General features: G+C 37.9%; 1 protein-coding gene across 1 annotated transcript in view; it reads left to right on the forward strand.

Annotated features, from left to right (window-relative positions):
- The window catches only part of CFAP54 (cilia and flagella associated protein 54), a 247,148-nt gene that overhangs the window by 94,343 nt on the left and 127,023 nt on the right, over positions 1-25,782 (forward strand). Inside the window, exons 27-35 of the mRNA XM_054719381.1 lie at positions 6,743-6,871; positions 7,930-8,044; positions 10,321-10,410; positions 11,150-11,276; positions 17,970-18,084; positions 19,746-19,843; positions 20,980-21,210; positions 22,449-22,591; positions 24,770-24,951. Of these exons, the coding sequence (XP_054575356.1) occupies positions 6,743-6,871; positions 7,930-8,044; positions 10,321-10,410; positions 11,150-11,276; positions 17,970-18,084; positions 19,746-19,843; positions 20,980-21,210; positions 22,449-22,591; positions 24,770-24,951 (1,230 nt within the window). The remainder of the gene's footprint in view (positions 1-6,742; positions 6,872-7,929; positions 8,045-10,320; positions 10,411-11,149; positions 11,277-17,969; positions 18,085-19,745; positions 19,844-20,979; positions 21,211-22,448; positions 22,592-24,769; positions 24,952-25,782) is intronic.

A 25,782-nucleotide genomic window follows, 5' to 3' on the forward strand; every position in this document is an offset into this window, starting at 1 on the left:
GGGTGGCTGATTGGGCTGGCGAGACGCTGAGCTCGCGTCGCCAGTGTGGCGCGAGTTCAGTGTCTGTGCCATAGCTGTGCTGCGGCACAGAAGGGGCCTCTGGGGCAGCGAGCCCACGTCCTGCTGCGGACCATCAAAAGCGGGGGAGCTGGGTGCCTGTCCACTCTGGCACCAGGCCTTTCAGAAGCCTCCGCCGCGCCAGGTGCACCAGCGGACAGGCACCCAGCTCTCCCCGCGATCGAAAGTGAAAGCGTGGGAGCTGGGTGCCTGTCCGCTCCCGCACCAGGCCTTTCAGAAGCCTCCACCGCGCCGGAGGCTTCTGAAGGGCCTGGTGCACCAGTGGACAGGCACCCAGCTCCCCTGCGATTGAAAGCGGGGAGCTGTGTGTCCGCTCCGGCACCAGCGGATCCCCTGCCATCAAAAGCGGGGAGCAGGCTGCTAGCAGTGTCCGCGGAGCGTGCTAGGCTTTGCGGGGCAGTGGATATGGCCTGGATGGCAGGTTAGGCCTAGGGGACCCTACACGTGCATGATTTAATCATGCACTGGGCCTCTAGTATAGTATAAAATACATATATTAAAACATTACTTTCTTTTCATAGAATAAATATATTCAAAGATGGCCCATTTAGCCATGAATAGAAATTTACAGCACAGTAAGACTCTAAATTGATAGGAAGGAAAAATGAACAGAGGAGTGACAGGGAAGAAGAATGCTTAATTCGGCAAAAGTTAGAAGGAAAAAGCGTATATAAGGTGGAAGGAATAAAATATAGTATATTAATTACTTCACTAAGTGTGAATGGCCTTAGAAGACAGAGTTTGGCAGATGGGTTAAAAAGCCAGGTTTAAATGTATTTCATGTCAAGAAACACTCATAAAACAGAGTGACAAACACTGGTTGAAAAAGAAATGATTAGATAAAAGTACTGGGAAGATGCAAACAAAAATAAAGGAGGAATAGCAATTTTCACATCTGAAAAAGAAGAATTCAGCCTAGCCAGTCTGGCTCAGTGGTTGAGTGTCCACCCAGAATAGGGGCGGAGGGGTGGGAAGGGGGAGAGCAGGCTTGGGCTGGTGCCTGGGTTGTGGGCTGATCCCCTGTGGGGACTTGCAGGGCACAGCTGATCGATGATATTTCCCTCTCATAGGTGTTTCTGTCTCTCTATCCCTCTCCCTTCCTTCTCTCTAAAAAATCAGTAAAAAACTTATTAAAAAAAGAAAGAAGAAGAATTCAGGGCCCACAACATGAATCAGAATAAAAGGCATTCTACAGTGTTATTCAATTCTGCTCTGTCTGACCACCCTTCTCTTATCCTTGATGGCATCTGGGGATTTTCTGGTCTTAGGACAGTCTTATTGTCAAGTACTAAAGTTCAATTCTGAATTAAAACAAAATTTGAATGTTTTTACAACAGCAAATTAAAGGATAAAAACTAAGGTTATATAAAAATGCTACAAAGGCATTTGATAATACTTAACAACTTTTCCTAATAAAATTTCAAAATAACTTAGGAATTAAAGGAAGCTATTGAATACAGTAGTCACTCCTTATTTGTGGGGAAAATGTTTCAAGATCCCTAGTGGATGCCTGAAACTACTGAACCATATATATACTATATTTTTCCCCATACATACATATGATAAGGTTAGACACAGTAAGAGATTAACAACAATATATAATTATAAAATGGAAAAATTTTAGCAATATACTATAATAAAAGTTATGAAAATGTGGTCTCTCTTTCTCAAAATATCTAATTGTACTGTACTCACCCTTCTTATGATAATGTGAGTTGATACAATGCCTACATGATGAGGTGAAGTGAGGTGGATGACTTAGGCACTGAGATGTAGCATGTGGTTACTATTGACCTTCTGATGATAAATCAGAAGGAGGATCATCTGCTTGGAGTGAACCTGGGGCATTGAGACAAGACAATGTCTATGGTTGGATGCCAGGAGTACATGATGTCTATGATTAGGGAAATTTAATATTTGGGGCTAATATTAAATATTTATATTTAATATTTGGGGCTAATATTAATATTTGGGGCTAATTTAATATTTTGACCACAATAACTAAAACCAGAGAAAGCAAAACCGCAGTTAAGGGGGAATTAATGTAATGATAAAGACATTTACCAAAGTTTTACAATAATCTTACTAAATGGCAAATTTTTGAAGCCATTTTAAAAAAAAAATTAGGCATAGGAAATACTGACTCTTAATAGTGTGATTCATTATTTGTAGAGATTCTGTTTCATGCAATAGATAAGAATATGAAATTAATTTTATAATAGAAAAGTGTAATTTATTTGTAATTGTAGAGGTCTCAAAAACCCATGAGAATCTAGTAAAAAGTTACTAGAAGTAAAAAGAGAATTTCATGAGAATCTAGTCAAAAGTTATTAGAAGAAAAAGAGAATTTATAAAGTGATTATATGTAAAATACTTATAGAATGTTAATTTTTTTAAATTAGCAGTAGCCAGTTAGAAATAAAGAGGGGAAAATATAGCACTTATAATGCACAATATTTTAAATTTAACAAACTGTTAAAGAACATAAATAAAAGAACTATGAAATCTTACCAAAGACACAGAAAAGATCTGAACATATGGTAGGTCCCACCAAGTTCTTGAATAGGAAGACTTCCTCTCATAGAAATGTAAATCTTTCCTAAAATAATATTTAAATGTAATGTAGTCCAAATAAGAATCCCAATGGGGTTTCTCTGAAACTGAGTAGGATAATTTAAAAGTCCTCAATAGATATTAAAATTTACTATAAATCCACTTCAATAAAAACAAGTGTTAGTAGAATAATGGGCAAATGTCAGTGAAAGAGAATAGAGAATCCAGCAAGTACCAGACCCAGGTCTATAGAAGAACTTAATATATGACAAAAGTGCTATTTTGATTCATTAAGAAAATAATTATCCTATCTAATAAAGATGGAATATGCTAATTGACCATCTTGCTATCGCATGGTGGTGCCCATAGCCAATAAGGAGGGAATATGCTAATTGACTGCCATGCCCTCAAAGATGGCGGTGCCCACAGCCACAAGATGGTGGTGCCCAGTCCCCTCAACCCCGCTGGGGCAGCAGGCACACGGGGCAAGGCCTTGCAGCGCGCCTGCCTCTGGAGTCCCCCAGTCTCCTCAGCCCCCCAGCCACCCAGGGCTGGCCCAAGGCACAGGCAAGTCTTGGCTGTCAGCTGCCCAGCCGCTCAGGGCTGGCCTGGGGTGCAGGCAAGCCTCAGATGGCAGCTGTCCAGCCGTCCAGGGCTGCCCGAGGCTCAGGTAACCAGGGCTGGCCGAGACTTGCGCTGCCGGCAGTGGCAGCAGCAGAGGTGTGATGGGAGTGTCACCTTCCCCTGATCGCCGGGTCACCTCCCTCCCCTGAGGGCTCCTGGACTGTGAGAAGGGGCAGGCTTGGCTGCCACCTCCCCTCCAGTGCATGAATTTTCATGCACCAAGCCTCTAGTTTATTATAGTAGTTTATTTATTAAAAGGTGCTGGTATAACTGACAATTCATCTGAAAATAAACAAAGCCAGCATCCTACCTCATACCATACACAAAATAAAATCCCAGTGGATTCAAGGATGTATGGCCTTGAAGTCAGGGAAAATCTCTCTCAACAGGACACAGAATTCAAAAAACACACCGAAACAAAAAGTAGATAAATAAGAGGAACGGTTGATGGATTTTTAAACACTGAAATGATATAATGAGATTTGCATTTTAGAAAAAAGAAATTATTCTGGTTGTGTAACAGCTCATCATTAGAGGGATGGGGCATGAGGGGTAGGTAAGATCTGAGACAGGGAATGAGTTAGAAGGTGGGAGATGATAAATTAAGCTAGTGTGGAAAAGTGGGAGAGGGATTGGAAAAGATTCAAGAGCTACTAATGAGCCCTAACCGGTTTGGCTCAGTGGATAGAGTGTCAGCCTTCGGACTGAAAGGTCCTAGGTTTGAGGTTCGATTCTGGTCAAGAGCATGTACCTTGGTTGTGGGCATATCCCCAGTAGGAGGTGTGCAGGAGGCAGCTGATCAATGTTTCTCTCTCATTGATGTTTCTAACTCTCTATTCTTCTCCCTTCCTCTCTGTAAAAAAATCAATAAAATATATATTTTTAAAAAGTTATTAATGAGAGAGCATTGAGAACTTGGAAACCTATTGAGTATAGGGGGATAAAACAGGGAGAGAGAAGAGTCAACAACAATCCAGTTATCTGTCCTAGGCAGAATGCTACATGTTGATGGGGAGCAATTTTGTGTGGAAAATGGAGAAAAGATCATGAGTTTTGAATTTATTGAATTTGGCGGCCTATAGGATATTCAAAGAGGTGGCCATTATATGATCATATGATTGGATCTATAGGCTTGGAGTTCAGAAGAGGCCAAATATGTATAAAGACCAAGGAGTCATTAATATATGGGCTCAATTGGAGCAATAGAAACAGATGAAATGGGACACTGTGTAGAGTGAGAAGGGAAGAGGATTATCTAAGAATCTCAATGGGCACTTCGTCCAAGGAGCCAGTCCTGCTTCCACCAGGCAAGAGAAAGAATAAGAGAGTCGATTAGTCAAAATCTTTCTTTTTTAATCCTTATCTGAGGATATGTTTAGAGAGGGGATGGGAGAAAGAGAGAGAGAGAGAGAGAGAGAGAGAGAGAGCGAGTGATAGATATTTGTTGTTCCACTTATTTATATATTCATTGGTTGCTTTTGGTATGTGCCCTGACCAAAGATGGATGGAACCCACAACCTTGGCGTATCAGGACGATCCTCTAACAACTGAGCTACCTGCCCAGGGCTGGATTTTTTTTTTTTAAGTAAAGTATATATTAATTTAAGATTTTGCTATATATTAATAGGATTTTGCTATTAGAACTAGTCTTCCAAAATGGATATGCTTAGAAATGTCATTCCAGAAGCTTCCTCCAGCATGACCAGCAGTCCCAGATTTCAGGTGTGCATTTCATATAAACACATTTTTATATGGATTTTCTCTTATAAAGCCCAATGTGTCAAATGCCAGTTTCTTTTCTCTGCTACTTTTAAAAAATTGCTACTCTTTTCAGATGGCTTAGTCTTTCTTCTACAAGCAGCAGTAGTTTTTCCAAAAGTTGCCAGAATTCCAAATAAGTGCCACTTCTGAGACACATAGTCTTCAATGTTTCATTATTTTGCCATTGTTAAAAAATTATTATGCTAAACATCTGGTCTAGTCTTTTTGTTTCTGCTCATTTGATGTGTTAAGTAGAATTGGTTCTCCTTTTGATTTGAAATGTTCTTTTTCATTTAGTGTTTTCTACTGGCATATTATAACAAGGAGAAAAGATTGCCTAGTACTCTCAGCAGAGGACCTAAATATGTCAGAAAGCGAAGTTGAGGAGAGAGCAAACATTACCCCATTTGTGTTTTCTAATAACAAAACTATCTCCCTCTTGTATCAATTTTATAATAAGGTTGGACTACCTTGCCTGGCATTCAAGGCCTTGAATGACTAACCCCATCTACCTTTTCAAATGCTATTTCACCATTTTCCTTCCCATCCTTTGTTCCACAGTCAGAATTACTTTATTCCACTATTGCGCTGGTCCCACAGAAGTATTTCCAGTTCTTACACCTTGCATGAAGTCAGTCTTATCAGGTTTAAGCAGCTATTCACTTTCTTGTTCAGCCACTTATATCATTTCCCTGCAAGGGAAGTAACACTTGTTACTCATTGTAAATACTAACGTATTCAACTTGACAGAACACATCTACATATAACAAATTCATACAAACTTATTTCTACCCACAGAGAATTGCCTTATGGGGTTCACGGTGAGTGTGTTTCCTTCATGTGGCCCTTCACTGCAGCAGGCTCCATGCAAATTAGATTGCTGGCCAGGGAAGCTTTCTTGGAGTTGATGCTAGAATCCAGGTTTTAATGACCAGGTTACGTTAATAACCCATACATTACTCTAATAAGGTGGGGAAGCTGTTCTGGGAAATGGCTCAGCTGTAAGAAAGCATGAAGTCCTGAAACCATGGTCAGAATTTATACTTGGATCAATATTTTGTAAACTTAAAGTGCAAGAAGATGAGTGGTCAAAGATTACACTAGAGAGGTAGATAAGGACCAGGTAGAGAAGGCAAAGAATAGCAATAACAGGAAAATATGGATGGGAGTAGGAGAGTGGGCCACTCCCCTTCTTATGATTAGTGTCTGCTTCTCCTGGGGTTCATGGAGAATCTGCCCAAAACAGCTTAATTCTAGCTCAGCCCACTACCAGAGTGCCTTGTCATGCATTTATGGTTGTTTAAATGCCCCTCCCCCAACACCATTGTCAGTAATTTTGCCATTTCACATGGAAAGCAACTCAAGACAAGAGGTGACGGTTATGTGGCCTTTAGGAATGATTTTGTTTTAACATGGATTTTTTAAGTGGAAACATTTTCTGAGTAGTTAACTTACCAAACGTATATGGCTATATGTCCCAGAGGTACAGGGTATTCATTATTGATGAGATTCCTGTTATTTGTCCCTTATTCAAAAGAGTGGAATCAAGCAGTTTTAATTCTAGGGACATATGATCTAGAGGTTAGCTTTCAGTTTCCTTAACAGAAACAGCAATTCTTAGACCCAAAACATTAATGGGACTGTTGAGTTTATGAAAGATGATGTAAGACACTTGAGAATCATCAAGAGTTTCCAACAGAGATGATTAGTAAATATTTTAAATTAGATTCTGCGTTCATGGAAGGAGTATGAGCTGGCAATAATTATTATAAATTATGGAAAAAAGATGTTGGACATCACATCGGAGTGCAAATCCCTATTTGGTATTATTGAGCAAGAAGAAACACAAGAGGAGGTAACTGTTTTTTGTTCCTCATCTCTAAGCTTATATTTAGTTGAGTCTTTTAAGAGATCATGTGTTATTAGCAAACATGTTAAAAACAGTTTTTAATTTGTTATATTTACATAAAAGAAAAGTGATATATAGTGAAGAACTGATTCTCCCCCCCCCCTTTTCTTTTGTGATTAAAAAAATAAATTCATGCTAGAATTCTGGGAAGCTCCCTGTCACCTGTACTGATCATCACTTACGGCTGATAGTGAGCTTCCTGCACCCAGCTGGACATTGGACTAAAAGCCCTGTAAAGTATCCCAAATTGAAGATTTTACTATCCTGGGTGCATCACTGAATGTAGTGAGAACACGTCAGAGCTTTTCACAGTATTCAAAGTAGATTTCCCAAACTCATTGTCACACCTAAATTACCTTCATTAGAAGACTGCTAATGTTTGAGACAACTTTTTAATATCTGTCTCCCAAGCTTGGTGACTAGACCTTGCTTTATTGCCTTTTCTAGAAACTATGTGGTTAAATGTTTTTGTTCATCAAATTTGAACTGTCACTTAGTTGATCAGGTTTCTGGGGTGCACTAGGAATTACCTGAAGCCCCTTCAGTGATGGGTGTGGCTGTATCAGTTAGAGTAGCTCCGTTTCTTTCTCTATTATATGTTGAGTTTCCATGGAAGCATTTGTTTGCCACAAAAACCTTCAACTATCAGCCCAGTTTAACTGGATATCATTTTTAGCCATAATCCTTTTTTTCAAGAGGATTGCTTTATCTAGAGAGAGTTTGATTAAGCTGGAGGCGATTTGAAGGTTTTTCCCACCAAGTGTTCACTCTCAGAGCCTGTCAGCCAGCCCCTGCTGTCACCCAGGCTTTGCCTCAGGACACTCCCCCACATGTCCCCATGGAGGCCCCCCTGGACTCTGGCATTTATTAATTCACGTTGTTTAGCCATGTAGATCATAGTTTTATTTACAAAGTACGAAAACAGAATTTTAAGAATGCTATTTGAAAATGACAATTGCTGAAACCTGTTGAAGTACATTCTGAAATGTAACCAATGTTTCTAGGGTTGTTCTAAGAAGTCTTCTAGGACCAAGAGGCTACCGCAGACGTTATCCCCTGAAAAGATAAATGAACAGCTGCTCTTGTTGGAGACACACCTTCTCAAACTGACGAAGCAATGTAGTCATTTTGTTTTCTTTCTGCGTACTTGTGTTGAGCATTATATATATATATTTTTATTTTTATTTATTTATTTATTTTTTAATATATTTTATTGATTTTATTACAGAGAGGAAGAGAGAGGGATAGAGAGTTAGAAACATCGATGATAGAGAAACATCGATCAGCTGCCTCCTGCACACCCCCTACTGGGGATGTGCCTGCAACCAAGGTACATGCCCTTGACCGGAATCTAACCTGGGACCTTTCAGTCCGCAGGCTGATGCTCTATCCACTGAGCCAAACCGGTTTCGGCTATATATATATTTTTAAATAAGAAAATATTTTGTTAAAAGGATTAAGGGGAGATTAGCATTTGGGTAAACCCTTTAAGGTTTACATAGTGCTTTTATATAATAAATTTAAATTTATAATCCTAATAATATTCTGTTAATAAGGGATTGCTAACTGCTTTTTACAGATGTGACTCATAAAGATTAAGTGATTTATTTAGGATTGCATAGTTAGCTTGGATTTGAGTCTATCTCTTCTGATTCTAAAGCAGGGTTTCTCAACCTTGACACTATTGCCAATTTGGGCCAGATAATTGTTGTGGGGGACTGTCCTAGGCATTGTGGATGTTGACCAGCATTCTGGCCTCTATCCATAGATCAGTGATGGCAAACCTATGACACGCGTGTCAGCACTGACAAACGTAGCCATTTCTGATGACACGCGGCCGCGGAGGCAGCCGCATGCCGAGGATGAAACATTTGCTGCTCCTGAGGATGAAACATTTGCGAAATAATCTTTTTCCCTCAAAGTGACACACTGCCCGAGTTATGCTCAGTTTTTTGGCGAAGTTTGACACACCAAGCTCAAAAGGTTGCCCATCACTGCCATAGATACATAGCACACAAGACTCCCCTCCCCCTTCCCCCAGCTGTGACAACCAACTGGGAGGCAAATGTTAAAGTTGGGGAGGGAGAGTGCAAAATTGAGAAGCACTGCTCTAACAGCAAAGGGTAACTGAGAAATAAAAAGGAATATCATGAGATATCATGAGAGGTGTTAATGTGTGAGTGATTTGAAACACCGTCTACTCAAGTGAAAGATTAGTTTAATTTCAGATCATTGTGCTATGTAGTAATATGTTAACACAATGATTGGAATTTTGGGAGTTTGCAATTTGGAAATCTTCGTAAGCAATTGATTTAGTTTCTGGTGATAAGTATTATCACATTTTTAAAAAGCAGGTACTTCAGATCTTCCAGAAGAACAGCAGAGTACCTACGTTTCTTTCAAGTGGGAGGCTCCACTTTTGGCCCCGTAGTCTTTTGGGAACTGACCATCCCTGTAGACTTCTGTGTCCCTAACTTACCTCTCTTACTGTGTGTCTCAGTTGTATCTGGGTGGTTGTGGTGCTTCAGAATTCCCTGACTTAGATTTCTCTGTTTCATCATTCTTCATGTCTGTTATAAGCTGAATTTATGAATGGAACCCAATGCTCTATTATTCACATAACCAGTAAACATAGTTTATTGAAAGCTGTAATTGTCTGGGTTATAAACATGTAATTCTTTAAGATGTAAAGTGTTCTAGAAATGTGAATTATTTTTTTTCATATTATCAAAACAAACAAACAAACACAGAAACCCTAACATTTTACCAGGAAGCACAGTGTAATGTTAGTAATTTACTCTTTCCTGTGTGCCAGAAACTACTATGTGTTTTATAAATATCAAAACTCATATAATTCCTATGTAACCATTATATGAAGAACTTATTATTGTTATTCCCATTTTAAAGATAAGAAAACTGAGGCACACAGAAGCTGAGTACCTTCCCAAGGTCTCATAATTTAAAGATGTCTGGGTTAGATTCTGAGCCTAGGCAATCTGGCTCCAATGGCTGTGCTGTTCATTATTCTATGCTTTACTGTCTTTAAATTATAATTTTATAAAAATGGAGTTAATATAATTGGTAGGTTTCTGAGTCTGGGCCTTGCTGATATAGGACAGCTGTTGAATAACAGAAACTTGTGCCTTGGAAACTCTTTAGCTATTTGGTAGCAGACTCCTTGGCTCTTGGGTGGGGGTAATGAAAAGAAAATAATGGAGATTATTGAAATTTTTTATCTCTAAAATATGATATAATTGATACTTTTAAGGCACATAATTTAGAAAGAATACTTGAGGGATTTTTTTCCTATTTTTCGTCTCCTCCAAAGAATTTTCCTATTTGGTTATTGATGTTAAACAGAATGTATTACTTATTATTAATATTTTTAACCTTAGTTGTTACAGCTGAACTCACAGGATCAGAGGACCCTATCTTTCTTTACCCTATAGTTTTAAATTGGTCGATCAAAGGTGCTGTGAAAGAAGGTAGGTGACCTAAATGTGTACATGCTGTTCACTCAACTTACTATTGAAGATCATTCATTCTGTGGGTTTTGTTGTTGCTTACTACTTAAAGGTCTAACCCAAGCATGTCAAACTCGTAGCTGGCAGGCCACATGCCTAACTGGGGCATGTGGCCCGATGGCCGCGAGTTTGACATGCTTGGTCTAATCAGGCAGAAGATTTTGGGTCCTTTACTTGTTTAGAATAATCCAGACTGTTGATTGTCAAGTGATGAAAGAGACCGAAATAGGAGCCTGATTTAAAGTTTGGTAAGACAGAAACTTGATGGTGGCTTATTTGGGTAGTAGATGAAACTTACAAAAACTAGAGGATTGAAAAATGTATTAGTGATCCTTAAGTTCAGCTGTGAAGAAACAGCAATATTATTGCTTAACTCAGAGTGCAATATAATAAAAAGTAGGATAACTAGTTATTCTGCAATTTTTTTCCAACTAGTCATACATGAGAGGCAACTTTTAAGAAATCTTCCTTAACACTGAGTTGTTTGGAAAATAAATGAAATATAGACTAAAAGGATTATTTGATTTTAGAAAATAGTGGTTCTCACCACATTTACTCTACATATTTTTTAAAAGTGAGAAATCTAAAAAACAGGTTAATAAATTTTTCTGTTAGAACAAAATGAGTATTAGTAATAGTAACCATTCAGCACTAATATGTATTGGTAATTATATATGTATGAACTTTCTTGTTTTCACAGTTATGAAATTTAAACAGAGACCTAGATTTCTGGAATTTTTTACCCAAATTATGCAAAAATGTATAAACGATGAAAAATATTCCCTTATGGTGGAGATTACAAATCCTGTCAGTGACTTCTTGAAAAGGTACTTATAATATCTGTTTTATTGCTACTAACAACTTAAAAATTGAGTAACATTGTCACATAAAGATATATAAGGTAGATGAAGAGGAGTATAGGATATAGACAATTAAAATAGCCACCTCGTAGATAGGATTTATGTCTCTGTGTGTAAAAAAATAAGTAAACATAAAAATATTTATACAACCCAACTAAGGCATAAGATTAGAGTATGTTTATGTTTGCAGCAGGAAGTAAATAAGGCCTTTTTGCTACTGATTCAAGATGGATAATAACATCTCTGGGCCATCAGCTCCTCATATAGGCTTCTGGGTCCAGTGCTGGTCATTTACATGCTCTTCTAATTCCTTTACATTGGCAAGCAGAGCCATTCCTTGGGGTTTCATTCACAGATGTGAACGAGGAGTTCCTCAAATAGAAGTAGTAAAACTTAAAGCTATTCCCCTTGTTCTTTGAGCCTGAATGATTCTCTTTGCCTCCAAATAAAATTACAGTGTTTCATGCCAGTTATGAGAGATGCCAAATGAACCCAACTTTTGTTCCAACAGCTGGGTTTTACTTTCACCACTGTGCCCAGATCTATCTCGTTTTAGTAATGGGAAGCATTAGTAACATGGAGTCTATTTAAAAAATGGCAGCAGAAGAGAAACATTATCATAAAAATACACAGGAAAATAGTCTTCCTAAAATAGGCACTTCTATTATTGGAACAAACGCTTGGAATATATGTGCTTCATATTTTCAAAACATAAAAGAGGAAATTGCTTGTATTAAATGAAGCAGGCTCTGATAATAAGAACATTGGTCAGAATTAGAAAGTTCCATTACATTACAAAAAAAAAAAAAAACATAGCCAAAATTAGATGTTTCGAAGCTGTAAGTAATATTCTTGATACAAAAGAAAATTAGAAGACACTATCAGTGTGCAGTGAAATTTGGAGGGCTGACCAGGGAGGTCCAACCTAAGCAAAGTAGATATTCTGAAAGAGTAAAACAGAGTAAGCGGCTTAGAAGCATTGACCAGTGGTCTAATAAAAGACCCGACGTGGAAAATTGAGTGGGATAAGCATGTTCCAACCGAAGGTAAAGATTTCAGTTCTAAGGCTGAGCAGATGTTTCAGGACACTCCTCTCCAAGTCAGGGAGAGTAGAGGAAGGGCAGATGCAACACCTCGATTTCTGCTTTGATAGCAATATCTGTCTTCTTTTGTGTTCACATGCTTAACAGTTTTAACAAAGAAATTTTCTCATACTGCAGCAGACAATATGCAGCTGCATTTACTTCCAACTTTGTGATATTATAGTTTCCATTTAATGCATTAATTCATATAGATTTTTTTTTTTTGGCATGGGGATTTAGATTAAACTTTAGTTTTTTTACCCCCTATAGGTTTTACCAATTGTCCTGGCAATATTTAAAGAACGTTATTTTTTGTTAGTTTTTTTTAATTTGTAATTTATCTTTATTGTTGAAAGTATTACAGATGTCCCCTTTGTTTTTGTTTTTTCCCATTGGCACCCTCCACCCTGCACTGGCCCCCTCCTAGGCCTTCACCACACTATTGTCTGTGTCCATGGGCTATGCATATATGCATATGAATTCCCAGGTTCATTGCTCCCCCCTACCTTCTCCACCCCGCCTTCCCTCTGCAATTGGTCAGCTACCTATGGTTTCTTCTAAGATTTTTATGATTTCATGACTTACATTAAGTTTTTATCATTTTTGAGTTTATTCTTGTGTATGGTGTAAGTTGGCGGTCTAGTTTCATTTTTTTCATGTACCTGTCCAATTTTCCCAACACCATTTATTGAAGAGACTGTCTTGACTCCATTCATTGTATGTTCTTGCCTCCTTTGTCAAATATTAATTAAGCATAATGGCTTGGTTCGATTTCTGGGTTCTCTGTTCTGTTCCAGTGATCTATATGCCTGTTCTTGTGCCAGTACCAGGCTGTTTTGAGTATAGTGGCTTTGTAGTATAACTTGATATCTGGTATTGTGATTCCTCCAACTTCGTTCTTTCTCAAGATTGCTCCGGCTATTTGAGATCTTTTTTGGTTCCATATAAGTTTTTGGAGTGTTTATTCTAGATATGTGAAATATGCATTAGTATTTTAATTGAATCTATAGATTGTTTTGGGTAGTATGGACATTTTAATGATGTTGATTCTACCAATCCATTAACACAGTATATTCTTCCACTTGTTTATATCTTCCTCTGTCTCTTTTTTCAGTATCCTGTAGTTTTCCGAGTACAGGTCTTTTACTTCCTTGGTTAAGTTTATTCCTAAGTATCTTATTTTTGTTGTTGCAATGGTGAATGAGATTGTATTTTTAGTTTCTCTTTCTGAGAGTTCATTTTTGGTATATAAAAATGCCATCAATTTCTGGGTGTTAATATTATATCCTGATACATTGCCAAATTCATTTATTAAATCTAGTAGTTTTTGCTGGAGTCTTTAGGGTTTTCTATTTATAATATCATGTCATCTGCGAATAACAGTTTTACTTCCTCCTTTCCAATTTGGATGGCTTTTTGTTAATTAGTTTTAATGCCATCTTTTCACATTCAAAGTGCATAATTCTACCAATAATGCTTATAAGTCACAATGAAGCTATTTCATAAACTTTTATGTTCTGCATAACAAAAAGTCAAAGTATATGGAAAAACTGCTGAAAAGACAAGTCTTATTTGACAGAAACATAATAATATAGAATATAACATGCTACTTTATAAAAGAAATAAAAAAGACATAGAAAATATACCTAATCTAATTAAGAACAACTTAATATATATAGTCAATTTAAAGCACTCATTAAATTTTTAAAAAGTAATATGGAAAACAAAGCTCAGATCACTCAGACTAAAATTTGTAAAGACCACATTCTCTTACAGTACAATAAAACTGAAATGTCATAACAAAGTAAATTACTGGCATATAAAATTATTGGGTGAAAAAAAGAAATCTACCTAAAGGTATAGAGTCTTTTAAAAACAACGATAATAAGAAACCCTAATATCAATTGTACTCAAAGCAGCAGTTAGAGACACATTTTTAGCTTTAGAAGCTTTTATTACTAAACAGGAAAAATAAAATTAAATGAACTTTTATTGAACTCACAAAATTAGAAAAATAAAATAAATCTAAGAAAGCAGAAAGAAGAAAATTAAAGTTGAAACTAATCAATTATAAGTTAGTTTTAAACTAGTTTAATTGAGAACTGCTAGAGCTGGTTCTCTGAAGTTATAACTAAATTATGTAAATTTTTGGCTGGCATAATAAGAAAAAGCAAAATACAAGTAATCCAAGAGAAAATAATAATAAATTTGAAGTGGTTAAAGAAATATTAGCTAACAGTAATTACAATTTCATATGAATAAATTTGAAAACCTAATTGAAAGTGGTAATTATCTGGAAAAATTTAATTTAGAATTGATTGAAGCTGTAAAAAATTGGACAGCTCAAAAATTTTTAGGCTAGTTCTTTCAGATTTCATTTATTTATTTTTTAAAATATATTTTTATTGAATACAGAGAGGAAGGGAGAGATGAGAGAGAATCCTCAATCGGCTGTCTCCTCCACAATTGGGGATTGAGCCTGCAACTTGGGCATGTGCCCTGACTGGGAATTGAACCATGACCTCTTGATTCACAGGTCGATGCTCAACCACTGAACCACCATGGCTGGGCAATCTTTCAGATTTTAAAGAAACAAATAATTTTTATTTTACATAAAGCTACTTCAGAATATGGGTAGAAGTCTCTTACTGAATTTATCACAATAGACTCTGATACAGTTTTATGAAAAGACAATAAAAATAGAAAATTATGGGTTATTTTTACTTAGCAGTATATAGGAGCAAAAATCCAAAATAATATACTAGCCTATTAATTCAGCAATGAAATATAAATTTTATTCTCAATACAAATATAGGAGTAGTAAATCTGTAAATATAGTACCAAAGGACTTGTATGCCTGCATATAAGCCTAACCAATGGACACAGACACCAGCGGGGTGAGGGCATGAGTGGGGGTGGTGGGGGGCAATGGGGAGATAAAAACTCATGTGTAATAGCTTAATCAATAAAGAAAAGAATATATAGTTACCACTGGTAGTCAAAAGAGTCTTTAGTAGATGCTCAAAGTCATGTGAAATTTAGCAATCACTCCTGGCAAATTAGGAATAGAAGAATATTTTCTGTTAAAATAAACTCTACAACCAAGAAACCTATTATTCCTTCTATCACTTAACATTGTTTTGAAAGTTCTTGCCAATGCATTAAAATAGAAATTACGATTACAATTTATGTAATTATCACATAAAAGGGTCTCAAAATGTGTGTCAAATGAATCCTACAATAAAGTACATTGAAAATGAAGAGAAAATGATTGATATTTGCCAATAATTATAATACTTTAAAATAATTCTCACCCAAGGATGTATTTTTTTAAAATTTATTTTAGAGAGAGAGGAAGGGAGAGAGAGAAAAAAACATTGATGTGAGACGTAAATATCTATCAGTTACCTCCCATAGGTGCCCTGACCAGGGACCGAACCCACAATATTTTGGTGTATAAGATGACGCTCCAACCAACTGAGCCTCCAGGCAAGAGCACAAATAATTATTTTTTAACTTAAGCTAATTAACTGAAAACTATCTGAACTAATAATAGTATTCTACAGGATGGCTAGATGTAAACCTGCAAAATCAATAGCTTTCCTATATCAATTAAAATGTACAATAGAAAAATTATCCATTTCTGCCAAAACCGGTTTGGCTCAGTGGATAGAGCGTCGGCCTGCAGACTCAAGGGTCCCAGGTTCAATTCTGGTCAAGGGCATGTACCTTGGTTGCTGGCACATCCCCAGCTGACCGATGTTTCTCTCTCATCGATGTTTCTAACTCTCTATCCCTCTCTCTTCCTCTCTGTAAAAAAATCAATAAAATATATTTTTAAAAAAAGAAAAATTATCCATTTCTGTGAAGTACAAGATTAAATTTATTAGGAGTTGTGAGAGGACTTGGGTTAATATAAAGAAGACCAAATATCCTTACTAAGAGATATTAAAAACAATGACTTGAATAAATGGAAAGACATAGTATATTGCTCAGTGGGCAGATGGAATATTATAAAGATTTCTGTTATCTTCAATTTAATTTATAGATTTAATGTAATCCCAATCAGATTAGTTTATATGGAATAGGCTAGAATAATAAAAATATTTGAAAAATTAAAAATAGTAAAAGGATAAATTTATACTATTAGCTAAAGTATAAAGTTTTTTTTGAAATAATAGGTAGACAGCCATTATGACTCAATATTTTGAGTCAGAAACATGAACTAATATAAGTAATCAAACAAGGAATAAACTATGAAATCAAAGATCAGTAATTCTGACTACATAAAAATTTATAAATGCTTTTTTTTATAATACAACATAAACAAAAAGCAGTCAAAATTAGGAGGAAGCATTCTATGAAGCATTTAATTCATTCAGTGGATAAGAGTTCTGCTGAGCATGGAGGAGAATGCTGAGAGGATTGAGAAGACACTAGCCCAAGTGTACATTTGTGACCTCATTTCCCTCCTTTCCATCTTTTTGTGGAATACAGTGACCAGTTCAAGCATTCTAGTGGGGTGGGATTGGAAGGAGGTAAGGAAGAGACCAAGCCAATTAGAAAATGGCAATCAGTCTCAAGTTGCCTGTTACACAGGATGGATCTCCAAATCCATCCATCACTGGTCCAGCCTTCCTAGTTCAGACAAACAAAACATTTGCCAAAATGAATACCAAACTAACTGAGAGACTCTTGGAATTGCTGCAGCTGGGCTGTAGCTCCAACCAACCACAGGTTCCAGGCTCATCATCATTAAAATTGAAACAAGAGGCCAACTACCAGTGGGAGCATGATGAATTTAGAACTGTACTCCTAGAACTAGCTATCTGGACTCACCTGGTCATTTCATGAGCCTTGCATTGATATGACCCTACATTTTATTCAGTTCAAGCTTTGGATCCTGTTTATCATGTTACAGCAGGGTTTTGTTGTACTTACCAAAAGAAATATAAATTTTAGGAAATATACAAATTTCAGGAAAAATAGGTGATAATTATCATTAGAGGGTAGGATATTGAGAGACTTTAAAGTGTTTGGAGAGTGGGCCATAGGGGTCCATGACAGATTAAAACACACACACACACACACACACACACACACACACACACACACACACACACAAGATAAGATTCCCTATAGGTGATTGGGGAGAGGGAGAGAGTTTAGTAACATAATAATCTAAAATGCTTAGCTCTTATTGGTATCCAGAAGGTGATGGAACCAAAAAGACTAATCTGTTGGAAGCAGGGTAGCTTGTCTAGGGTCACTTTTATGTAGTTATCTTCCCAGTTTTATAATGAAGTGTTCATGTTTTATTTTTGGTGCAATTCTAATTTTTTTGCATCACACATCAGCTCTAAATCAAATTTTATGGTATTAGTTACATTGTGCTTTTTTGAGAGGCCAACTATTCCTTGATAACCAGAAATATTACAGTCTATGCATAGGACACAAACAATTTTGGAAATTCTTCTTGCATAATTTTAGTGACAAAACTCATTAAAGATTATAACTTGGAGTAATTTTGCAAATTCTTGCAGATTCATTTAACAAACTTTTTCTTTTTTTGTATTAGGAGAAATGAGTCGCTACTTGGAATGAAAAAAATGAAACATAAGGACAATATTTTGGGTCAGAAAATGGATAAATGTGTGAAGAAGTACAAAGCTGCAGTAATGGAGATTGGGAAAGTAAGTTTCATGGGTTTTGAATTTGAGCAAATGAAATGAAGAGATACATGTATCTACAGACGATTGGCTGCATTATAATTTATTACAACATGAAACAGAAGGAAATACAAGCATAATTTTATAACTATACTAGAGGCCCGGTGCACGAAATTCGTGCACGGAGGGGGGTTGTCCCTCAGCCCAGCCTGTACCCTCTCCAATCTGGGACCCCTCAAGGGATGTCCGACTGCCCTCTCACAATCCAGGACTGCTGACTCCCAACTGCTTGCCTGCCTGCCTTCCTGATTGCCCCTAACCACTTCTGCCTGCCAGCCTGATCACCCCCTAACCACTCTGCTGCCAGCCTGTTTGCCCCCAACTTCCCTCCTCTGCCGGCCTGGTTACCCCTAACTGCCCTCTCTTGCAGGGTTGATCACCTCCAACTACCCTCCCTTGAAGGCTTGGTCCTTCTCAACTGCCCTCTCTTGCAGGCCGGGTGCCTCCCAACTTCCCTCTCCTGCTGGCCATCTTGTGGTGGCCATCCTGTGTCCACATGGGGGCAGGATCTTTGACCACATGGGGGCAGCTATATTGTGTGTTGCAGTGATGATCAATCTGCATAGTACTCTTTTATTAGATAGGATAGAGGCCTGGTACAGGGGTGGGGGCCAGCTGGTTTGCCCTGAAGGGTGTCCCTGATCAGGGTGGGGTTCCCTTGGGGCGTGGGGCGGCCTGAGTGAGGGGCCTGTGGTGGTTTGTAGGCAGGCCACGCCCCCTGGCAACCCAAGCGGAGGCCCTGGTATCTGGAATGTATTTTCCTTCTATAATTGAAACTTTGTAGCCTGGAGCGGAGCCAAGCCTGGGGCTCTCTCTGAGGCCCACAGCCATTTGTGTTGGGGTTATAATTGAAACTTTGTTGCCTTAAGCGGGTGGGCCCGGCCAGGGTGTGTGGAAAGCTTTGCTTCCCCTGTTGCCAGCAGCAACCCTGGCCTGCTCTCTCAAGCTCCATTCTTCCACCATTTGTTTGAATTTGTTTACCTTCTATAATTGAAACTTTGTAGCTTGAGTGGAGGCTTAGGCCTGCAACGGCTGGCAGAAAGCTTGGCTTCCTCTGTTACCTAGGAACTCTCTGTGGCTGTAGCCATCTTGGTTTGGGTTAATTTGCATACTCACTCTGATTGGATAGTGGGTGTGGCTTGTGGGTGTGTTGGAGGCATGGTCAATTTGCATATTTGTCTATTATTAAATAGGACAATTCTTAAATTTTCACATGAATATATTTTTTAATTTTTAAAATTCATTTGCGAGGGAGACAGAGAACATTGATGTGAGAGAGAAACATCGATTGGTTGCCTCCTACATGTGCCCCCACTGAAGATTGAACCTGCAACCTGCGTATGTGCCCTGACCAGAAATTGAACCCGCCACCTTCTGGTATACAGGACGATGCTCCAACCAGCTGAGCCATACCGACCAGGGCTCATTTGGATATTTTTATAATCATATTTTTTTTTGTCTACAGGGATATTTTTATTACTTTAGATAATAATTTTAAGTGAGGCATATAAAGAAATCACTATATTTTAATTTCAATAGATAGACATTAGAGTATGAGTTAATTATAATATTGTATTCAGAACTTAATTTTTGTTTGTAACATTTTTGTTTTCTCCTGTATTAAGACTACAGAAATACCAAAAAGAAAAAGGAGAATTAGGGGAACTCTAAGAGACTTTTTATCCAGAAATCCATGTATTTCTGAATTGCCAGTACATGAAAGGTATTCATTTATTATTTAATTTATTCAGTAAACATTTACATGAAGCCCATTATTTGGGGCTTTAGGGGTATACTGCTTAACTAGAGAGCTAAAAGCACTTTGAGATTTTGATAGAAATAATTTTAAACAAATGTATTTTATACTTAAAATATGTACTAACTAGAAAAATTTTGAAATATTAATTTTTTCCAGACCATATTGAATATGGTTTTATGAACTTACTTTATTTATCACTAGTAGCCCATTGCACGATATTGCGCACAGTAGGCTGCCCGCCACTTCCGTGGCAGCCGGCAGGAACCGTAGTGCGTCGCCGGGAGCTGTGCTGCTTCCATGAGAGGCAAGCCCACCGTCTCCTCTCCGGGGGTGCGTTCGGCCATGGAGGCTGTGGGTCAGCCCCCATATCCCCCAAAGGCCCTCTGTGGCCGGGGAGTCACCATGGCGACGAAGCAAGCATCCTGCCCCAGCTGATCCACGCCCGCTGCCCAGAGGCCCTCTGTCGCTGTGGTGATGAAGGAAGCATTCCACCAGGCTGCTCACGCTGCCCACTCTCAGCGGCAGCCCCCCCAGGACTGGGGGACTCTGGTGAGGCTGAGGGGACTGAGTGCCGCCACCTTGTGGCTATAGGCATCACCATCTTTGTGATGGAGTGATGGTTAATTTGCATATTACCCTTTTATTAGATAGGATTATGACTGATGTTTTATTTCCTTCTAATCTAGCTAAAGTTAGAACAAGTTTTGCTTTAATTTTTTTCAAGGAACCACACAGAGAAATGAATTTCTTGATTAATATTGAAGTTAGTTGATGAATGTGAACAATTATGTTATAATTTATTTGTCTAATCTCGGTGGCCTTTTGGTTATAGAAAAGAAAAGCTCTGTTTGGTTTGAGCTTAGGACATAGACATCAGAGAGAATTGAAGACAATATGTAGTGACTTTGTCCCTTGTGCTCATTCTTGTGCCTTCTTTATTGTCCTATTTTACATTTTTAGTACTAAGTAAACGATAAATAAGCCTGTTACATTTGCATAAGGGCAGCCAAGTGACTTCTTGATTATGTACAAATTGGAATCATTTCTCTTCAAATATATGAAAGTTTGTATAATTTTAAAACTTCTTTGTCCCTTGGCAGAAATAAGAGAATTGATGTTAGAAAAATAGCACATCGAATCCTGGTAGAGAACTTGAATCCTCTAATATTTCATTATATTAAAAAGAAGAGGTTCCATCAAATATGTCTTGAAGAGATGCCCTGGAAGGCTCAGATGAACCTGTATCTGGCAAATGCACACTTCAACCTGCTTTTAATAAAGTTAGGGGAACGTCTGAAGATGAAATTTGGCATTTCACATACAATGGTCAGGTATAGTATATTATCAATAAGTAATACTTTTGAAGTTTCAAGAACATGGATTGTATTTGTATGTCCAGGGCTTCAATGTTGATAATAACTTAAGGAGGTTTACAATGTGTTTCTGTCTTTTTTTTTTTTTTAATTATTCTGTCTTACTTGGCAATTGATATATATATTTTTTCCATTGATATATTTCTTATCTTAGAATCTTTCCCAAACCGGTGATAGATATAAGCACTTATAAAGTACTAATTTGCATATATCTTGACTATGTTACTCAATAAAGCTTTCAGTAAAACGAGAAAATATAATTCCAAGGGAATTTAATATTAATTGCATAATAACTATAGACATTAGTGGGCATTAGGCAAATCTCTATTTCATTTAGAGATATTTTAAGCCTCCATAAATATATATTGTAAGCCTCTATAAACATAGAACATATATTCTCATAGAGAGTTTCTCTTATTAATTCAAAAGACACTTTTGAGCTCTTAATAAATGTCTTTGGCTGAAGTGTTATGGGAGATAAAAATAGAAGATAAATACATAAATAGAATACTATGCAGCCATTAAAAAGGTGATGTAGAGTCGTTTAAAAAGATTTGTTGAGCACCTATTAGACACAAGATCCTGAGATAGGTGCAGTGGGCATGTAAGCATGAATAGGATATGAAAGTTAGAATCTGGTAGGGTAGATCACAAATGTTCATGGATAATTCTAGATAATGGTAGCAGACAAAGTACTCATAAAGTCTTCTTTGTTCCCAGGAAGGTCACTTTACTCTGGCTGAGACTAACAGGAAAGATTTAATGTGGAAGGGCCACTTGGCCTGTCTCTTGATAGATAGGCAAGATTTAGAAATGTACAGATAGAGAAATAGGCATTCCAGGTGGGTGGGAAACATGAGTTAGAGCCCAGGTAGGAAAAACAGAGGATAAGAACCCCAAATGGCCAAACCAAAATCTAGGGTATATAATAGGGAGTGGTATAAGATGATTTGCAAAGTAGGTTAGTTCCAGGTCATGGAGAGTCTTAACTGTCTATTAAGTCTGGACTTTAATTTATATACAGTGGGAGATTATTAAGAGTTTTTGAGCAGGGCTATGATAAGAAATTTCTCTGGCAGCAACATACAGAGCACTAACTCACAAATATTTAAAACATTAAAGTAGGTTGTATTTGGCATATTTAATTCAATTTTACTTATAATGTTTTTTAATAAGATTTTTTTTCCTTCTTGCAGTTTCCGATCATGTGATCCTAGTATATTCTCATTATATAATTCAGGAACAGTATTGCCAACAGGAAAATTGACTCTAGAAAACTATAAAGTGATGCTTGACTTCCTTCATACAGCTAAAAAAAGAAGGATCAATTTACCATCAGGTAAAATAAATAAACATATTATCGCCCTAACAGGTTTGGCTCAATGGATAGAGCTTCGGCCTGCGGACTGAAAGATCCCAGGTACGATTCTGGTCAAGGGCATGTACCTTGGTTGTGGGCACATCCCCAAAAGGAGGTGTGCAGGAGGCAGTTGATCAATGTTTCTAACTCTCTATCCCTCTCTCTTCCTCTCTGTAAAAAAACCAATAAAATATATTAAAAAACATATTATCAAATTGCCTTTAGATTTTTATTCACTAATCTCACACACACACACACACACACACACACACACACACACACACTGGGCAGACACACAAAATTACATGCACCATTTCCCAATGACCCAGGAATTTAGGTGAGTTGTAATATTTTGTAGGAGACTCTTATTTTTAAAAATTTCAATTTTTATGGTAGTATCATATATATATTTGGAAATACCTATATTGTGTTCTGACCTAAAACAGTTTGTTTGTTTAGCAAATATAATGTTCTTTTAGAAGTGTTGGTATCCCCCAGTGGTCAAAGGGTTATATTTTAGTGGAAGTAAATTTTAGAATAAATTCCACCAAACATACTGATGCAGGCAGGCATGAAACAGTCATATAGCTGTTCTATAGAACCTATTTTAACTCAGGGCAGTCTACTCTTGACTTATGATCCCCAACTAGCAACTTCAGTGAGAGCTTACTCCAAGATGATTGTAATACTATTCTGATGGCAGAACCAACCAATATTGTCATCAGGCCAGGTGACAGGGGCCTCTGAGAGGTGGAGAGATGCAGGTGAACTGGGCTCTCCATTGGCACTGATGACATTATTCCTAAACAATCACCTACCTTGAATACCACTCACTTCACAAATAAAAAATTATTTATGTTTTTTTATGCTGTTACAAAGTCCCTTATGTAGATTTCTAATAATGGTATTTTAAGTGCTATGTAACTTATTGCTGAAAAAGGTACTTCATATGCTGAGTCACTGCCCCAGGAGAGTTGATTCACATTTGAGGTACTTGACATGCTTTCTTGTTTCTTCTAGGATGTAGATTAAGTGTAACGAGTACCTGCATGTCATACTATGAATATTGAAGTATTTGAAAGTAAATTTCCTAGCCTAGAAAGAATCGTGAGTTTTGTATGTAGATTGTTATACATAGTTTCTTGATTTTTGTTAAAATTAGCTCCCTATGTAAGAGCTCCATGAAGTCAGCAATAGTCAGCAATAGAATACTTTGCTATTGAGACTTATTATTTAACTAGAGGCCCAGTGCATGAAATTTGTGCACTGGGGCGGGGAGGGGGGTTGTCCCTCAGCCCAACCTGCACCCTCTCCAATCTGGGACCCTTCGGGGGATGTCCACAGTGGGATCTGGCCTAAACCGGCAGTCGGACATTCCTCTCATAATCCAGGACTGCTGGCTCCCAACCGCTCACCTACCTGCCAGCCTGATCACCCCCTAACCACTCCCCTGCCAGCCTGATAGACACCTAACTGCTCCCCTGCTGGCCCGATTGCCTGCAACTGCCCTCCCCTGCCAGCCCTATCTCCCCTAACTGCCCTCCCTTGCCGGCCTGGTTGCCCCCAACTGCCCTCCCCTGCTGGCCTGATCACCCACAATTACCCTCCCCTGCCGGCCATCTTTGACCACATGGGGGCTGCCATCTTGTGCGAGGGCATGAGGGTCAATTTGCATATTACCTCTTTATTATATAGGATGCAGAGTTCTAGTAAGAGAAGGTTTGTGGCAGGAGAAATCCTCTGTGTTTTTATACCATACCAACAGGAGAATGAGTGGCCTGGGTTGCTGTACTGTCTAATCCTGGGCAATACTACTCACCTTTTAGTGTATGTGTCCTGAGAATGGCCTGTTTTGGGGTAAATTAAGAAACAGTGCGATCCTGTCATTGTTCCCTAAAAAAAAACACCAAGACATACCTTGGCCATAACCCTGCCTGGAATATTCTTTTCCATAGTATTTCCTCATAGCTGAATCATGCCCACCTTTTAAGACCTAATCTAAGTGCTTCCTTCTCTAGAAACCTTCCCTGATTCATTGTGTTCGTGATAATCCTGTCCTTTCTCCAAAATTATATAGCAGTTCTTATCTGAATTACTCATTTGTTGCTTATCACCTACTGTGTTTTAGTAGGTTAGTTCTTTATTTTTGTACTGTAGATGCTGAAGAGTTTTCAACATTTATTGATTCCAAAATGAGTGATGAAAATGTTTCTAAGACACAAACAGCTAATGACCCTGACTTTCAAGGATCTCTTAATGCTAAAGAAAAGGATCGAGCATCAACTTTGAGTCTATTGGACCATTTTATGAAAATATTTTTATATTGTAGGAGAGCAATGGTAAGGTGGTCCTTCGTTTTTGCTAATGTGGTAGACACAAATCTGAACCCATAAATTTGCGTGTGTAAGATGTATTTATTTGCTTACTATGTGTAATTTTAGTTTCAGTTTTAAGACTACATTTGTTGGGTTTTCTTTCAGTCATTTTTGAAGTTTGCCTGCCATGGTAATGAGGTCTTACGCATTGTCAAGTTGTCAGGGAGAGGGGGTGAGCTCCTTTCACCATTAGTCATCCATCCGCCTCGGGAAGAGGTGGCCTTTGTTCCTCTTTACACAGTCTTCATGGATATTCACACACCCCTCTGCTGCTTTCTTGCCACACTTGGGACATGGGTTTCTCTGGTGACACGGGTTTCTCTCTGGAAACTTGATCCTTCCTGGGGCACCATAGACCTCTTTCTTTCCTCTAGAAGGGGAAGATCTTTCTAGACCACAGGAAAGATCTGCCTCTGCCCCAGACCCCTGGTTCTACAGGCCACTTGTGTTTCTTCTCAAATGTTCTCTTTTTCTTCTTAAATATTATATGGTAGATTATGAAACTCAAATTGAAATCATTTGCTATAAAGAAATTAATTTCCTTTTTCTCTTAGTTAAGTAGGGGGATACTTTAATCCTCTTAAGAGGTGAGAGGAAATGTACCCTTTCTATACAAGAAAGAAACACACTTACATTCTCATAGTCTCTGTGGAGTAGAGAGAATGGCTTTTAAAAAATGTAAAGTAACCCACATCATCTTGACCATGACATTGCATCCTGCTTTCCTTTTCACCAGCTTCAGGACCTAGAAGGTGTGGGTCCTGCTCACCTCTCAGAACTCAGCTCCTCTTGCTT

The sequence above is a fragment of the Eptesicus fuscus genome, chromosome 7 (genome assembly GCF_027574615.1).
Source record: "Eptesicus fuscus isolate TK198812 chromosome 7, DD_ASM_mEF_20220401, whole genome shotgun sequence".
Lineage (NCBI taxonomy): Eukaryota > Metazoa > Chordata > Mammalia > Chiroptera > Vespertilionidae > Eptesicus > Eptesicus fuscus.